Source organism: Geotrypetes seraphini, chromosome 3 (genome assembly GCF_902459505.1).
Source record: "Geotrypetes seraphini chromosome 3, aGeoSer1.1, whole genome shotgun sequence".
NCBI lineage: Eukaryota > Metazoa > Chordata > Amphibia > Gymnophiona > Dermophiidae > Geotrypetes > Geotrypetes seraphini.
In genome coordinates, this window is record NC_047086.1 from 26,435,703 (window position 1) to 26,455,047 (window position 19,345).

The 19,345-nt window shown below is 42.4% G+C and overlaps 1 protein-coding gene across 1 annotated transcript in view; it reads left to right on the forward strand.

Moving 5' to 3' along the window:
• The window catches only part of SPACA1 (sperm acrosome associated 1), a 157,241-nt gene that overhangs the window by 72,814 nt on the left and 65,082 nt on the right, over positions 1 to 19,345 (forward strand). The window contains exons 3-4 of the mRNA XM_033936363.1: positions 13,143 to 13,249; positions 16,670 to 16,805. Coding sequence (XP_033792254.1) covers positions 13,143 to 13,249; positions 16,670 to 16,805 — 243 coding nt within the window. The remainder of the gene's footprint in view (positions 1 to 13,142; positions 13,250 to 16,669; positions 16,806 to 19,345) is intronic.

The following is a 19,345-nucleotide window of genomic DNA, read 5'->3' on the forward strand; positions in this document are numbered from 1 at the left end:
AACCGCTTGTGCCGCCACAGAAATTAATTTTCTCTAATTGGCGCGGGACCTCGATACTGACTTCACTCCCTTACACACATATATTTATATCTTTTTCACTGATCAATGTATCGTGTACCACTTTCCAACTCATTTAGGGGTCTTTTTACTAAGGCGCACTATCCATTTTAGTGTGCGCTAAATGCTAATGCGTCCATAGACTATAATGGACGCATTAGCATTTACTGCGCGCTAAAACGTCTAGCACGCCTTAGGGCTCCTTTTACAAAGGTGCGTTAGGGCTTTAACGCACGGAATAGCACGTGCTAAATTGCCGTCGCTAGCCGCTACCGCCTCCTCTTGAGTAGGCGGTAGTTTTTGGGGGAGCATGCGCTATAGCACGAGCTAATCCGGTGCGTGCGTTAAAAACGCTAGCGCACCTTTGTAAAAGGAGCCCTTAGTGAAAGGAGCCCTTAGTGAGGATTTTGTTTTTGCTAGGCTGATTATCGCAATGTTTGTTTATTTAAGCTGTATTAAACCTCTTCTGGGTAAATTACAAACGTTGCAAAATACAGCTGCCAGATTTATATTTGGTGTCCATCATTTTGACATTTCTCATTGTACGTGCAATTAAATTGGCTGCCGATAGAGACTCTAATTTGATTTGTGTTTTCAAGTTTAAGGTTCTCTATGAAACAGCTCCTATTTTTGATGTCTTTAATTATCTTCTATTTGCCATTCTTGACATTTACGCTTTCAGATGTAATTAAAATTTTCTTTGTCAAAATGGTTAAATATAAAAAATAATTTAGTCCTTTTTTCCTACGAAGCTCCATCTATTTGGAACTCTTTATCAACTTCCATTGCGTGCGAGACTGACTGTGCTGTAGAAAGAAATTGAAGACAATAAGTAAATATTTCATAACTATTGAGAATTGAATTGAAAATGAAATTTGTTTTAGAAGTTGTGCCGTATTCCTCTAGCTGTTATCCACGTTGAACTGGACAGGTATTTGCAGAATATAAGCCTTGTAATGTAATATAATGTAACCACCACAAACACTGCAATGGGTATTAGAACATCAATAAACCTATTGGACAACTAAAGAAGCCAGATTAGTATAGATCTATCCTGCACAGTCAATACCAACAGAAAACCATGCCTCTTTCACACACGCAGAGCCTGGGCAGACCCTTTACCCATTATAGATTAAGTAACCATAAATTAAAAGCAGAAATGTGTAGGCAATAGGCAACTGCTTGGACCCCTAAGAAGCCACAGTATAACACGAGAGAAAGAGAAAGTGATGCACGTACCTTTTTTTTTTTTTTCGTAAATCTTTATTAGTTTTCAATTATTAACAGTGCAATACAGAAGTACTGTGCAAAATATAAGGATAGCTGATGCAGATTTCAAAAACTGACATATTCCAATCACTCCTAAAATTGGCTAAATCCCCTTGTGCCTGAGCCAGAAGTCTGTAACTAAGCTCAATACAAAAGCAATAATGGAGTTAAGGTCAAAGATATCAGTATGAGCCCACCATGGATCATGGAAACCTTTTGGCTCAGGCTAAGTCTCATAGGTGACTGGCACCAGACATGCGTCTAAATGAGAATTGCCTCATACATCATCAAATCTGTGACCATCTCCTATAAACAAAATCATTCATTTCAAGTGAAAAAATTTTTGTTTATAGGAGATGGTCACAGATTTGATGATGTATGAGGCAATTCTCATTTAGACGCATGTCTGGTGCCAGTCACCTATGAGACTTAGCCTGAGCCAAAAGGTTTCCATGATCCATGGTGGGCTCATACTGATATCTTTGACCTTAACTCCATTATTGCTTTTGTATTTAGCTTAGTTACAGACTTCTGGCTCAGGCACAAGGGGATTTAGCCAATTTTAGGAGTATTTTGACAATAGTTTTTATTGGCTATATATCTTGTAGGGTTTTCGTTTTTTGCTATATTCCAATCACTACATTACCAATTAACAACTCCCTCTCCCCCCCAAAATATGGAAAATCATATCTTTTTTAATACATTTTTCAATTAGTATTCAGAGACCAAAACATCTTCATTAGGTCCAGAAAATATACTGCTGTTATGGTACAGTACTCCCCCGGGATTCGCGGGGGTTTCGTTCCAGGAACCCCCCCCCCCATGAATTTTGAAAAACCGCCAATGCATTTTTTCGCCTGTCCAAAGGCAGGGGGAGGCAGGAGAGGGCAGCTGGAGCGCCGGCAGGTGAAGAAAATCACTCGCGGTCTGCTCCGACCACCACTTCCTGTAGTAAAGTCGGGCTACACCAATCAGGAACTGCTTTGACATGCATTGCCTGATTAGTGTAGCCCGCCTTTACTACAGGAAGAGCCAGTCGGAGCAGACCGCGAATGCGTGAGTCCGCGATTCGCGAACCTTGAATTCACGGGGGAACACTGTGTACTATTACTACTTTCCATTTCTATAGCGCTACTAGGGGCTCCTTTTATGAAGGCGCGTTAGGGCCTTAACGCGCGGAATAGCGTGCGTTAAACTGCCCCGCGCGCTAGACGCTATCGCCTCCTCTTGAGCAGGCTAATCCGATGCATGTGCTAAAAACACTAGCACACCTTCGTAAAAGGAGCCTTAGATGTACACAGTGCTGTATATATTATCCTCCAAATTCTACATATGGTGCTAAGAGTTGCACGATCACATCTGGGCACGTGCCCAATTTGTGCAGGCAGTTTAATTGAATAATGAACCCTGAGGTTGTGGGTTCAAATCCCACACTGCTCCTCGTGAACCTGGGCAAGTCACTTAATCCCCCATTGCCCCAGGTACATTAGATAGCATGTGAGCCCACCAGGACAGGTAGGGACAAATGCTTGAGTGCCTGAATGTAAACCACTTAGGTCAGTGGTCTCAAACTCAAACCCTTTGCAGGGCCACATTTTGGATTTGTAGGTACTTGGAGGGCCGCAGAAAAAAATAGTTAATGTCTTATTAAAGAAACAACAATTTTGGATGAGATAAAACTCTTTATAGTTTATAAATCTCCCCCCCCCACCTCCCTCCGAAGCACTGCATGTTCCCCCCCTTCTTTGCAGCTTCCTCCAGCTTCCCCCCTGGCCTGGTCTTAGTTTCAGCTAATTACTGCAGCCTGCAGAGAGGTGCCGTAGCGTTCCTTGCAAGCTGCCATCAGCCTCCGCAGCACATTCCCTCTGCCGTGGTCCCGCCCCTCTTCTGAATTCAGGGGCAGGGTCACGGCAGAGGGAACATGCCGCTGAGAACGACGGCAGCCTGCAAGGATTGCTACAGTATGGGCAATCCTCTCTGCAGGCTGCGGTAATTATCTGGAGGTAAGAGCGGGAGGCCGGGGGGAAGCCAGAGGATGCTGCAAAGAGTGGACAGCACTAGTACAGACAGTACTAGTGCATACCACGGGCCACAAAATAGTTCCTGGCGGGCCACATGTGGCCCCCAGGCCGTGGGTTTGAGACCACTGACTTAGGTTATACAGTAAGTAGTAAATAAATAAATAAGCAAAAAAAATAAACAATTAGCGTTCATAATTGGGGCCTAACAATCATTGCCGATTGCCCTTTCATTTAAATTTCTGTGTAAATTTATGCACAGTTCCAAAAAGAGGATCCTTTTCTACTAATGTTCAACATAATTAGATGTCGTTGAATTATATAATTATAACTCTGCTGGCTCGCAGCGTTAGCGCCTCAGAAATTATACGATAATTTATTTCAGCAGCAGCAGTATCCCCTGATGAAGGTCTAGTTTAGACTGAAACGCTCGAGAAAAGCAGAGCTTCGGGCATTTCCTGTAACGGAACCAACGTTGGACTGGCATTTTTTGCCGTATAAGATAAGTGTTGCCGTTTTAAGAAAAGATCAAATCTTTTCAAAAACTTTATGGGATATTTGACACTAACCCCCTCTTTTACAAAGGTGCACTAAGCTTTTTAGCACACGCCAAACGCTAACACGTGCATGTTATCCCATGGACACGTTTGCGGTTAGCACAACGGGTGAATTTAGCGTGCGCTAAATCCGCGCAAAAATGCTTAGCGCGCCTTTATAAGAGAGGGCCTAAGGGTTCATTTATTGCCATTTTCTAGATTAAAGCCATGCTTTGCTACAAAGCAATAAGGGATGGGATGGAGGTAGTGATTTAAATAATTAGATGGTGTAAGAAGAGAATATGGACTTGGGATTACGTATGATATGTGAGGTCCTATGCACTGAAAATGAAGCAGACGGCACAGTGCGCAGTGGCCGCTAAGACAGCGAATAGAATGCTAGGTATAATCAAGAAGGGTATTACTACCAGAACGAAAGAAGTTATCCTGCTGCTGTATCGGGCGATGGTGCGTCCGCATCTGGAGTACTGCGTCCAATATTGATCGCCGTACCTTAAGAAGGATATGGCGTTACTCGAGAGCAGTGGCGTACCTAGAGTATGTGGCACCCGGGGCCCATCCTTTTTTGACACCCCCCCCATGTAAAAAATATTTTTTGTAATGACCATGAAATGGAATAAATGGTCAGAATAGAAACAGGCAGTGAAAATTTTCTTATATTCCAAACATAACATAACAAATTATGTCTGAATTGTCATGACATCAGAAGTACATATGGAGTAGTTGTAGGTGATGCTTGGGACAGTTCTGATTGTGTTAGTTTGGTTTTATGTGTTTTTTGAATAGAAGAGTTTTTATTTCTTTTTTGAAGGTTTTGTAGTCTGTGGTCGAGGTCAATAGATTGTAGAGTTGGGGGTCGAGTGTTGCAGCTCGAATGGCTAGGAGGTTGTCGCACTGTTTTTTCTTTTGACGTTTTTGGTTGGAGGGTGTGTGAATGGTACGTGAGTTCTCCTATGTCTGGTTGAGGTGGATTGAATTATTTAGCTGAAGAAATTAGTTACCCCCTCATCCCACACACATTAATTCTCTTCCATTTTTGTTCCCATAATAAAAAACACTGATAAGTTCCCAGAAAAAAAATACATTAAAATAAGAAGTGAAAACAAAGGCCCCTACAAATGAGAACATAACATAAGAATAGCCTAACTGGGTCAGACCAATGGTCCATCATGCCCAGTAGCCCATTCTCATGGTAGCCAATCCAGGTCACTAATACCTTGTCAAAACCCAAAGAGTAGCAACATTCCATGCTACCGATCCAGGGCAAGCAGACACTTCCCCCATGTCTTAATAACAGATTATGGACTTTTCCTCCAGGAATTTGTCCAAATCTTTCTTAAAACCAGCTACACTATCTGCTTTTACCATAACTTCTGGCCACTTCATTTTTAAGTTTAGATCTTTCCTTCCAAACAGAGACCTTGCTAGATGTCAAATACAGCACAAGATAACTTCACATGGACTTAGCTGTGCAGGAAATGTGAATCTCCTCATACACCCACCATATAGTGCAAAAATGTGCAAAGGTCTGGTTTTTTCTTTTGATCACTACATAGCCTAATGCCACACAAGCAGCGCTGTTAAAAACATATTCTGAAGGTCAATGCTAAGGTTAACAAAGTTTCATTCCTTGGACCACAAGGAGATACTGACAAACTACTGGAAGAGATCCCAAAACAACTACCCAGGCACAACACCCAAAGACCCACTCAGTGTGTGAACCAGCTGAGTGAAGTGGACTAATTGGGGGGTGGAAATGGGCCCGGAGTTTGCTCAGCAGAATTTCCCAGACCACCTCTTCCTCTGAACACATTGACATGCTGCCACCACCAGCACTAGGAACACCTCACCGGGTAGGCCAGCAATGCTATAAACTTTATAAAGCACATATTTTAACTGAATTCTCTGACATCCTCAGCCTTTCCATTCACAAAAATAGAAGGAAGAAAAGTTCCCATTTCCTGCTGTCTCATGTCCCCAGCCTATACAATATTTTTCTTCTGCAGACCCTTCAAAAGTCTGACCAAATCCTCATTTCACTTGCATTATAAAGTACTGAGGATGCCATCTCTCCCCAATCCCAGGTCCTAAAGTCTAATACAATAGCGCAAACTAGTGCTGCCAGATTCAGGAAAAAAAATTTCAATTCGATTCAGCCTATTGAATTGGTTTATTGATTCGATTTTCCTGCCCAATTGGGTGTTTTTTTTCAAAAATCCTGGTGGGTTTATTTTATAGCTTTTTCACCCCCCTTTGGCTTCTCCTAACCACACTGGCGCTGTGGTGTAAATAAAATAAAGAAACAAAAAGGACTTTTCCTCTCTCTGTTAAATCCTAGCTTACGTTTGCGGTCTAACTACAGCTCTGGCAGGATATACATTTCAAATCTGACATATTGTAATCACAAAACAGAAAATAAAATTAGTTTTTCTACCTTTTGTTGTCTGGTTATTTTTCAAATCTTGTTGGTCCAAGGCTCTGGTTGTCTTCTGATAACTTGCTTGCCAGGGTCTCCTTCTTTCTTCTTTCTCCGTGCTAACCATCCATCTGCCATCTCTGTCCTCCCCTTCCGTTTCCCTTCCCTCCTTGTCTGGCATCTTTCCTTTTTTTTGTCTCCCTTCACAGATCCACCTTTTCTTAACTAACCTTTCATCCAGCATCTCTCCCTCCTTTTCCACCACCCCAGGGTCCACCATCTCTCCCTTTCTTTTCCCAACTACCCTCCTAACCAGTATCTCTATCCCCCCCTCCACACCATCCCTTGTGTCCAACTTCTTTCCCTTTCTGTTCCTTCCCTCCCTAAAAACCATGGTCCATCATCTCTCTCCCTCTCCTCTATTTTCAGACCCATTATTTCTTCCCACCCAAAGTCCGGCATATGCACGTCTCTTTGAACACCTCCCTCTTCCCTCCGTGTACTTCTACACCAGGGCCCCCCCTCCCCTGAAGGCCTGCCCCCCCCCTTAAAGGTCTGCATCCCACCCCTGAAGGCCTGTCCCCCCCTTGAAGGCCTGCACCCCTCCGAAGACCTGTCCCCCCTTGAAGGCCTGCCTGCCTGTTCCCCTTGAAGGCCTGTCCCCCCCCCTTGAAGGCCTACCTGCCTGTCCCCCTTGAAGGCCTGTCCCTCCCTTGAAGGCCTGACCCCCTGAAGGCCTGTCTCCCCCCCCCCCCAAGGCTTGCCTGCCCGCCCCACCCTGAAGGCCTGCTGCCCCCCCTAAAGGACCACTCGCCCCACCACCACCTCGAAGGATCGCTTATCTCCCCGGCCTCCCCGCACCATTTACCCTGGGGAAGCAGCCTGCAGCAAGATCGCGATGCCAGTGATCTTTGCACTGCTTCGGCTCTGTTTCCTCCCGCCCCCCCCTTGGTACGCCACTGCTCTAGAGGGTTCAGAGAAGAGCGACACGTCTGATAAAAGGTATGGAAAACCTTTCATCCGCTGAGAGATTGGAGAAACTGGGACTCTTTTCCCTGGAGAAGAGGAGACCTAGAGGGGATATGATAGAGACTTACAAGATCATGAAGGGCATAGAGAGAGTAGAGAGGGACAGATTCTTCAACTTTCAAATAATAAAAGAACAAGAGGGCATTCGGAAAAGTTGAAAGGGGACAGATTCAAAACGAATGCTAGGAAGTTCTTCTTTACCCAATGTGTAGTGGACACCTGGAATGTGCTTCCAGAGGGCGTAATAGGGCAGAGTACGGTACTGGGGTTCAAGAAAGGATTGGACAATTTCCTGCTGGAAAAGGGGATAGAGGATTATTACTGCACAGGTCCTGGACCTGTTGGGCTGCCGCTTGAGCGGACTGCTTTGCACGATGGACCTCAGATCTGACCCAGCGGAGGCACTGCTTATATTCTTATGTTCTTATGTTAACGTATGATATGCCACCCTCCTAGTTTATTGTCACTTGGAATTCCAATTAAATAAATGTTTGTTTCTAATATACTATAAGTTTCAGCTAGTAAAGGGAGTTATAATTATATAATTCAATGACATTTAATTATGTTGAACATTTGTAGAAAAGGATGATCTTTTAATATCCTTAGCCCTTTACATCTAATTAATATTTGGGTTGGATATTCTTTTCTTGTCAGTTCCAAAAAGAGGGCATAACCAGGGAAGAGTCATAAGTAATAAGTTCCTGCTGAATTGCTGTTCAAAATCCACTTTCAAGTTAAGTGTTTGTTGTTTTGCATTTAATAATTAATAATAATTTTGTCTAAAATGTATTGAAAATTGGGTGAGGTTTTTCCGATTCATGATGGGGATGCTTCTTATGCCCACGATGAGTTGAATTGTACAAGTGTTGGTGTCGCCTACTTGAAACCTTTTCCTGTCCTCATTTCTGATGTGATTTGATGAATGTTGTTGGACTTAGCTATTGTTGCCGAGTGTGTCTCATTAGTTTGGTAAAATCAAGCCTTCGATATATTTTTTTTTTAATTTTGGGGGTCTTTTACTAAGACGTGCTAGCCAATTTAACGCACGCAAAATGCTAATGCTGAATATTATTTTGTCATCAAAGATGAATTCACAGTGACATGATTTTATGATCATCACAGGAGTTAAGTCCGTGTAGCACAGGCGTATCAAGTCCCTCCTCGAGGGCCGCAATCCGGTCGGGTTCTCAGGATTTCCCCAATGAATATGCATGAGATCTATTAGCATGCAAATAGATCTCATGCATATTCATTGGGGAAATCATGAAAACCCGACTGGATTGCGGCCCTCCAGGAGGGACTTTGACACCCCTGATGTAGCGCGAGATTAGTAGAGACTTTTAAAAACTGGAGTGATTGGACATTGAGGGACTGATGGTCCAGGTTTTCTAAGCAGTAATTTGATGTTGTATAATGAAATGTTGTATGTTTTATGTTTTGTAAGAGTGGGGAATAAGCATATTTATAAAATATAAAAATATATTTATGGTAACAGTGGGAAAGGTTTAATAAATAGATTTGATAAATTTATAAATTGTAAAAAGACAACTTCTTCTGTTTTTTGGTAAGAGTTGCAACATAGAATATAATGGTGCGGTAAATTGGCTAGCGCACCTTAATAAAAATAACCAAAAACCCCTTTGTTACCAAATACATTAGCAAAAATAAACAGGCAGTTTTTGAGCATGGTGGTCTAAAATTGTATGACGAGGTGTAGATGACATTTAGGCCCAGATTCTGTAAAAGTGGCCGCCGATTCGGTGTCAATCATGTGACGGCGCCGTTTAAAGAACTGCGCTTCCGGCAAAGGTAGGTAACATAATTGTTGGCCAGTGTTTTCAAGGCCCACATTTCCAGCACCTACCTTTGACCACCAATCGTGCCTACATAGGCGCTTTACGGCACCTCACGCCTCTTCTGGCATTAGCCACGCCTACAGCGATGTAAGACACTGTAAAGCACCTACATAGGTGTGATTCCAGCATTGGGGGTTTTTTAGGCGCCATAAGGCACCTTGAAAATCATATTACACATCTTTAAATGGTGTTTTTCACTTAACGGGCACTGGGGGGCGCTACTGGCACTAAGTTAAGGCTAATCTAACAGAGCAGAAAACTATCTAATTAGATGATATGAAGGAAAAAGATCTCAGACTTGCCACTCCCAGGATCATTATCCAATAAGGAATTGTGGCATGGATATCTTTCATTGATCAAAAAACCTTCATAATTTTTTATAATTATTGTTTGACTTAATTAGTCAATCTTTACTGACTATATATTTTTTATGTTTTTTAAACCACTCCACATATTTTATAATTTTCTTTACAGAATCTGGGCCTAAATGTCATCTACACCTTGTCAAATAATAATTATAAAAAATTATGAAGGTTTTTTGATCAATGAAAGATATCCACGCCACAATTCCTTATTGGATAATATTATTATGATCCTGGGAGTGGCAAGTCTAAGATCTTTTCCTTCATATCATCTAATTAGATAGTTTTCTGCTCTGTTAGATTAACCTTTTGTGGATCTAGTCTTTAGTGGTTAAGCTTTTCTCCTTACTTGCATTATTTTTGATTATTCAGCTAAGTTAAGGCAACAACAAACCAAGAATCCAACAAGACTGCAGTGAAATGCATCTCGTAGGAGTCTTCGCGTTTGCTTAGCTGCTCACTGCTGATTCCAGTGTTCATCCAGTTGTTATCCAACAGGTTTCTTTGTATTGACATACTCTAGGAGCGTTTCTTCGAAAAACGGACCGTGTCGAGTCCGGGTTCATCAATCCTTTTGGATACAAACTGCTTTATGATTATATTTTTTTATGTACTTTTTATCAATGCTTATTAAAGACTTGGGGCTCCTTTTACTAAGCTGCGATAGCGTTTTTAACGCGTGCAGAATTTAATCGCGCACGCTAAACCCGCGCTAAACGGCTAGAACTAACGCCAGCTCAATGGTGGCATTAGCGTCTAGCGTGCGGCAATTCTGCGTGAACTACAACCGCTATCGCAGCTTAGTAAAAGGAGTCATTGGTATCTTGTACATCACGACTAAGTGAAGGCGCCATTTATTGTTTATTGGAAGCTTCTATACCGCTGCTAATGACTGGGAAGTCAATTCTGAACGGTTTGCATGAGCTTCAGTAAAGGTGTTGCAATACATGAGCTCCAGTAATGGCGTTACAATACATGAGCTCCAGTAATAGTGTTATAATACATGAACTAAATATATGTAGTTCTTTTGGTAAAGAGGAATCCAAACTATAGCTATGTAATGCAGGGTTCCACATTAGGAGTCACGGTCTAGGAAAAGGATCTAGGTGCTATCGTTCATGATATATAGACACTTTCTACTCAGTGTACGGCAACAGTGAAGAAAGCAAATAGAATGTTAGGAATTATTAGGAAAGGAGTGGAGAACGAAAATGAGAATGCTTATAATACCTTTGCATTGCTCCAAGGTGTGACTGCACCGCAAATATTATGTGAAATTCTGATCTCCGCATCTCAAAAAAAGATATAGTAAAATCAGAAAAGGTACAGAGAAGGACAATGAAGATTATAAAGGGAAGGCTAAATGGGCTAGGAAGAGATAGCTGAGGGGAGGTCTATAAAATACTGAGTGGAGTAGAACAGGTAGATGTGAATCACATGTTTACTTTTTCCAAAACTACTACAAAATCCTGAGCGGAGTAGAACGGGTACAAGTGGATCGATTTTTCACTCTGTCGAAAATTACAAAGACTAAGGGACATGCGATGAAGTTACAGGGAAACACTTTTAAAACCAATAGGAAGAAACATTTTTTTTTACTCGGAGAATAGTTAAGCTCTGGGACGCGTTGCTAGAAACAATTTACACTTATACAGACGACATCCTCGTCCTCCTCGAGACCGATTCGAACCTCACCGACCTGTCTAAGAACATATCCTCTTGTATAATGAACCTACAATCCTGGGCCCACACTGTGCAAATGAAATTGAATGAGTCCAAAACAAGACTTCTTTGGCTCGGTCCAAAGCTAGATCACCTACCCACCTCCATCCCACTACCCTCTGGCTCCTCTCTGCAGCTTGAGTTCTCGAGCAAGGTCTTGGACATCATCATTGATTCCACATTGTCCTTCAACGACCACCTCCAATCCTTGGTTAAAAAAAATGCTTTTTCAGCCTTCACATGCTGAGGAAAGTTAGATCCTGCTTCCATCAAAAACATTTTACCCTCCTTGTCCAATCCATCATCCTCTCCAGATTGGACTATTGCAACTCTATCTACTAACTAAGAAAAACCTCCACAGACTCCAATGGATTCAGAATGCCGCGGCCAAGCTCATCTTCGCTAAAAGTAAATTTGACCATGTCTCCCCGCTCCTGGCCAAGCTCCACTGGCTTCCGATAATTGCCAGGGTCCACTATAAATGCGCCTGTTTAACTTTCAAAACCCTATATGGTATCCTCCCTTCCTTTATCCCTCTTTCTTGGAATTCCTCAAACCCTAATACCACCAGATCCTCCCACAAATTAAAACTATCCTTCCCCTCGCTAAAAGGCATTTCCCACACAGGAAAGCTAGGGACCTCCCTCCACTTCAAAATCACTGAGCTCTGGAACAACCTTACCTCCCCTCTTCGGAACTTGAGCTCTCTCCAAGTTTTCCACAAACATCTGAAAACCTGGCTTTTCTCAAAAAATGTAAGTCTCCCTCCAACTTAGGAATCAAGGAAACTCTTATATCTTGGCATCCCAAGTCCTCTAAATTTTCTTCACACTTCTACCTCTAACCCTCTGTTGTAGTTCCTTCCTATTTCTCCTACTGTAAACCGCGTCGAGCTCTACGAACGTGGAGATGATGCGGTATACAAACCTAAGGATTAGATTAGATTAGATTAGTTGTGGTAAGAGTGGATAGCGTAGCTGGTTTTAAGAAAGGTTTGGACAATTTCCTGGAGGAAAAGACCTTAGTCTGTTGTGGAGAAAGACTTGGAGGAAGCCATTGCTTGTCTTGGATCAGTAGCATGGAATGTTGCTACTCCTTGGGTTTTGGCCAGATACTAGGGACCTGGATTGGCCACCGTGAGAAGGGGCTACTGGGCTTGATGGACCATTGGTCTGACCCAGTAAGGCTATTCTTATGGTCTTATGTCAAAACAAAAGAAAAAACTGCAGATATGATGTACAAGGTGTAAAACTAATCTTTATTAAGAAAGATTCAATGTAGCATTCCAAAAAAATAAATATAAATATAAAAAATGGTCCTTAGGTGTGAGTCCACAGGACCCGACATGGTCTGTGTTTCGAAAAACACTCCTTCATCAGGGGTTCGGAATACCCAGAGGACCTGACAAACCAAATAAAGCCTGTCAGGCGTGTGAATCCTCTAATCCAGCAGCTGCACAAAAGTATGCTCTTATGTACCAGGACAAGGTGTAACATAATGAAGCTACTATGTAGTAAATTTAAAAACAAAACAGAAAAAAATATTTCTTCACGCAACATGCAATTAAACTCTGGAATTTTTTGCTAGAGAATGTGGTAAAAGGAATTAGCTTAGCAGGGCTTAAAAAAGTTTTGGATTATTTCTTAAAAGAAAAGTCCATAGTCCATTATTAGGAAGGACTTGTGAAAATCCACTGTTTATTTCTAGGATAAGCATCATATAAAATATACTTTACTCTTTTGGGACCTTACCATGTACTTGTGACCTGGTTTGTTGAAAACAGGATACTGGGTTAGATAGATTTTTGGTCTCTCCTAGTATAGCAATGCTTATGTTATGTTTTTCTCTTTCTTTAGGGGGTAAACCACTTTTTGAGAGCCTTGAAAGTGTGCAGCTCACTTGTGTTTATACAGCACCCGATAGTCGCTTTATATTTTCATGGACAATGTTAATTAAAGACAAGGTAAGCAGTTATTATAAGAAGTTCAATGTCACACCAGTAAAAAAAAATATTGGCATGTAAAACTTTTGGGCCCTCATTCTATAACAGGCCATCAAGTTGTGCATTTAAATTTATCGAGTACTCGTGACTCAACATGAATTGTGTTTTGGCCGAGAGGCCTACCTCCGGAATTCAAAGCTGAAGCCTTAAGAGATATTGCTGAATCACTTGTGTAGGTAATAAGTCATGGCGCTTTACGACTGTGTCTGAATTCAAGCAAGCATGGAACAAGCATGTGGGATTCCTTAGGGAGAGGAAAACGGTGTCAGGTCAAAAGCGCGCCGGGACAAAGGCGCGCCCAGACAATTGAGCGCAGCGCGGGGGTGCGTGCCGCAGAAAATTACTGTTTTTAGGGTTCCGACGGGGGGCGTGGGAGGGGAACCCCCCCCCACTTTACTTAATAGAGATCGCGCCGCGTTGTGGGGGGTTTGGGGGGTTGTAACCCCCCACATTTTACTGAAAACTTCACTTTTTCCCTGTTTTTAGGGAAAAAGTTAAGTTTACAGTAAAATTTGGACGGTTACAACCCCCCAAACCCCCCAAAACGCTGGCGCGATCTCTATTAAGTAAACTGGGGGGGCTCCCCAACAAACCCCCCCGTCGGATCCCCTAAAAACTGTAATTTTCTTCGGCGCACGCCTCCATCTTGCGCTCAGTTGTCGGTGCGCGCCTTTGTCTTTCGCGGGGTTGTCTATGAACCGAGGAAAACATAGTTAGGGTTACTGGACATCTGGATTTACCCGGACGTGTCCTCTTTTTAAAGGACAAGTCTGGGCATCCGGACAGCTTTTCGAAACCCGGCACTTTGTCCAGGCTTTGAAAAGCTTCCTCTTCAGACCGCATCAGGAGGGGGCATGCACGGATGCCTTCCTGACTGATGAGAATAGGTTGAGGGGGGTGTGGACATAATGGGGCAGAGCTGGATAGAATGGGATGGGCCTGGGGACGGGTCAATAGGTCTCGATTTTACGCAAGTCAAATCTGGCAACCTTAAACATAGTGGAGGAAGAGATAATGAACTCATCCAAAACACCGCTGTCAGACACACTTGCTTTATAAACGGTGCTCCATCTGGCATACATTTTGTAGACCAGCACTGGATGCTGACTTCTTCTTGTGCCCAAATTTTGGGTGTCACTTACTGAATCTGGTCCTATGCAAGTTACATGGATATTTGCAGAATAGAGCTTAGGCTGGTATATTCACGAGAATATGTGCACATTCTAAACAGTTAAGTGGAAGACAAACAGCGAAGGAAACCCTCTAGGGCCTTGAGGGCCGCAATCCAGTCGGGTTTTCAGGATTTCCCCAATGAATATGCATGAGATCTATTTGCATGTACTGCTTTCAATGCATATTCATTGGGGAAATCCTGAAAACCCGACTGGATTGCGGCCCTCAAGGAGGGACTTTGAGATCCCTGCTCTAGGTGTTCAACGCCTTTTATTGTGTATCAAGACTCGACACGATTGTGTTTCGGCCCAAATGGGCCTGCCTCAGGAGTCCGAAGTATGAATGTTGGTTAACTACGCTTGGAGGAAAATTGAGTATAAGTTTCTGCAGCCAAGTTTTTTGTTAGGACCGTGATGTCAGCTCTCAGAGCCTCTTTCTATTCTTCATAAAATTGTTTTAGTGACTGACTTAAAAGGATAGCGTACTTAACCAGCATTCAGACTTCAGACTACTGAGGCAGGCCCATTTGGGCCAAAACACGATCGTGTCGAGTCTTGTATACAATAAAAGGCATTGAACACCTAGAGTCTCCTTCGCTGTTTGTCTTCCACGTTCCGAGTTTCGGGAAGTTGGTATCTCCTGTTTTCCTGGGTATTCTAAACAGCTAAACACGTAAACACTCACACGTGGGAATAAAAAAGAACCAGAAGATAAATGTGCGCCACCCAAAAATCACACAAGGAGGAAAAAGCCTCAGAACCATGGGCGTGGCAAGAGGCACCCGGGAGGTGGTGGCGCCCCTGCTCCGCCCTCGATTCCCCCTGCCCCACACACGCCCCACCGCGATCCTCGTCCCTCCAGTTGTTCACTGCCGCGAGACACGAGAACTTCAACATGCTCCTCGCAGTCCCGCTGGCTCTCCCTCTGACGTCACGTCCTACGCACGGCACCCGGAAGTGACGCCAGCGGGAGAGACGATGCTGTCGCAAGGAACACATTGAAGTTGCTCACGGCAAACAACTCAAGGTATGGGGGAAGGGAAGGGGGGTGCATGTGTGGAGAGGGGAGGAGTGGGAAAAGGTGGGGGGCGGAGGGGAGGAAGGGTGCCAGTGCCCCCATCAACATGGTGCCCGGGGTGGACCGCCCCTCCTCCATCCCCCTTTACTACGCTATTGCTCAGAACCCAATCTTCACCCTACAGAGACCAGGTGGTAGGAATTAAAGGGCCAAGCACCTCATGGATATAAAAAACCGGAACATTGATGAAAGCACGCGGGACAATTGCGCGTGGACAAAGGAGCTCAGCGCATCAGATTAAAAGTTAAATTTAAATTGCTCTGAGAGGAGGTTTGGGGGAAAACCCCCAGTTTACATTATAGTGTTGGCGCTGCCGTTGGGGGGTTCAGGGGGAACCCCCTCCCATTACCGAGGAAAGTGTAATTTTTCCCTGTTTTAGGGAAAATTACAGTTTCCTCTGTAAGTGTGTATGTGGGGGTTCCTCCTCCCCAACGGCAGTGCCAACACTTCTAAGTAACGTCCTGCGCGCATTTGTCTGAGCTCCTTCGTCCGCGCGGAATTGTCCCGCGCACTTTAGTCCCATCACCCAAAAACCTACTTGAGGGTAATTACATTGGCGGCTCTCTGCAATGCAAAAATCCCGCCAATGAAGCAAGAGAATCGATGAGCTTATCTGTACAGAAGGTAATCGGTCCCACCGACATTGGCCAGCAGCACGATGTCATGTTTTTGGTGCTCGAGTGCAGTTGTGCAGAGTGTGTCCATGCCCTGAGGCAGCTACGGATCCGAAGCGCTGGCCGTCGTCGGTGGGACCGATTCCCTTCTGTACAGTTAAGCTCATTGATCTTCTTGTTTTGCATCGCGCAGAACCATCAATTTAATTACATTTGAGGAGGTTTTTGAAGTCCATGAGGTGCTCTGCCTTTGATTTCTGCCTCACGTGATTTTTTTAGGTGATACACCTTTGTGTTCTGGTTCTTTTTAACGTAGTAGAAATGGGAGTGTTTATGTATTCAGCTCGTCTGCTCTCTTTGGTTTGGTTTGAATATTCTAAAGATCTACAAATGTAATATGTGCATAATGTTAGTGTCTAGTGTATAGAATTGACCCACGATATATAATATCTCTACTTTTTTGCCAGAAAATAATCGGAATTGATTTTTCCCTCTTTTTCTTGGTTTTCATGAACAGCAACCCCTTGTTCTCCCCAACGATTCCAACATTCTGGAAGTGAAAAGACAAGCACATCCCATCGTTTACCAGTGTGACACTTTTGAGGGAAACCAGCTCGTTGCCAGAATAAAATATGTAGTGTATACAGAGGCTGGTATGTTAAACTTAAAAAAATAAAAAAAAGTATTATATACAGGTTGTCATAAAACATCTTTTAGTGGTAAACATACAGTTTTCTTTGAGTAACTAGAGATATTGAAAATGCCGAGGCTGGTATTGGAAAGAATTTTTGTGTTTTTTGTTTTTTTAAAAATATGTTTTTTCATTTTAAAGCCAAAAATATGTGTAAGACATTTTACACTTTAACAACACTTAAATTTTATCAAATTATATTTATGAGAAATACATATATCATCACCCCCCTTTCTACATATCCAAGAATTGCACTCTAATTAAAAATAACTCCCCACCCTCCCTGGACATGCATGATCAAAGGGCAAAATCAACAATTCTGTCAATGGCTCCCAAACATCCATAAATTTCCTGTACCTTCCCTGCTGTATAGCCATCAGACGCTCCATTTTAAAAGGTATAACAAAGGGATTCCCACCAGAAAGTGTCATTGAACCTATCCCCCAGTTCTTCCAATTCTTCCAAATAAAATGTATGGCAACCCCTGTCATTACAAAGAGAAGTTTGTTATTCCTGGCAGATATTTGACTTTTAGCTCTCAAAGACCTAGAAAAACTAATTGCGCACACAAACAACTATGAAGAATTCAGGAAACACCTAAAAACTTACCTATTCTTGAAATACCTAGGGAACGAACCGGAACATCAGCCCCCCCTCGTAACATCATCACATACCTGAACTTGTAAATGGGTAACCCTAACCCCTAATCACTAATTATGATCACTCCATTCAATCTACGGATTATTTCTACTTCTGTATAAATAGCTTGGCACCTCCCGGCCTTGCAGCACACAAACTGTGATGTACACTGCTATACTCTTTAATTCGTCATATGTACAGTTTCCCTTTATTGTATTTACAGTTTCTCTTATTGTAAACCGCCTAGAAGTCGCAAGATTGCTGGCGGTATATAAGAATAAAGTTATTATTAACGTACCAAATAGGATGGTATCGTACGTCAATGCCACTGGATTTTCCAATATATTGTTCACTTGATTCCAGATAGATCTCCAAAATTTAAGTATCAAGGGACAGTAGTATAATAAATGATCTAATATCCCAGCTTCAAAGATGACAGTGTCAGCATCTATTAGACTTGGAACTATCTAATTTCTGTAAACGAGCTGGGGTCCAAACTGCTCTATATAATAAGAAAAACCAAGGGCTCCTGTTATCAAGGGCTCCTGTTTCATCACGCGCTAACCCTCGCGTTAAACCACTAGCGCAGCTTGATAAAATGAGCCCCAAGTTTGTCTCATAGATGCAGACGCCGTACATCTCATCCTCCAAGTCCAAATTTGTGGCCACTGAGGCGCAATAATCTGATGCTTTATCTCGATGCTCCAAATGTCACAAGGTATTGGAAAGAGTTGTTGGAGTTACTCAGACATTTTCTTTTCATTTCCTCCTGCTCTCTTTAGTCGCTTGTTGGCCGGATAAAATTAACATTAGCTCTTTTTTTTTTTTTCCCCACATATCACTTGTATTTACAAACAAATAGTCTTGTAAGATAAAATAAATACCCCCCTTTTTATCAATATTCCTAATTCCATATGATATACATTTCCCACCCCATCCCCAAATATCTGCTACCCATGTGCTAAGATATCTGATCATTAGAGTAATTAGTCAATGGTTCCCATATTTTTTTAAAATTATGAAGATTCCCTTGTTGTAACGCTAACACCTTTTCCATCTTATATATATGACAAACTGAGTTCCACCAAAATGTATAATTTAATTTAGTATAATCCTTCCAATTTTGAGTAATTTGTTGCATGGCGACCCCTGTCAATATTAATAATAATTTGTTATTATTTGCAGAATTCGGACTCTGAGTTCTCATTGCTGTACCAAATAATATAATGTCATATGAGAGTCCTACATGGTTTTCTAATAATTTATTAATTTGGGGCCAAATTAGTTTCCAAAAAGCATTTATACAGGGACAAAAATAAATTAAATGATCTAACGTCCCAACTTCTAATCTACAATGCCAGCATCTATTGGATCTAGTGCTATCTATCTTTTGTAAACGTGTAGGGGTCCATAAAACTCGATGTAACAAAAACGTTAGCTCTTTCTATTGATAAACTATGGTTATTACATTACAGATTTCTATTCCGCCATTACTTTGCGGTTCAATGCGGATTACAAAAAGAGTTATAGAAGTAGGGTTACAAAGTTAGATCAAAGATCGTTTCCAAGAGTGGGTCAGGTGCAGGGTCAGGTGCACATAGATCTCATGCGTATTCATTGGGGAAATCCTGAAAACCCGACTGGATTCCGGCCCTCAAGGAGGGACTTTGAGATCCCTAGGTTAGGGAGAAGATGGTAAGAAGGAAGGTATTCGTGGTTTTAAGCCTTATTCAGAGATTTCTTGAAGAGTATAGTTTTTATTTCCTTTCTGAACATCTTGTAGTCTTGGGTTGTTATCAATAGGTTGGAGGTTATTGAGACTATTTCTTAAAAATAAACAGAAGGAATTTCTTGGTTGTAAAA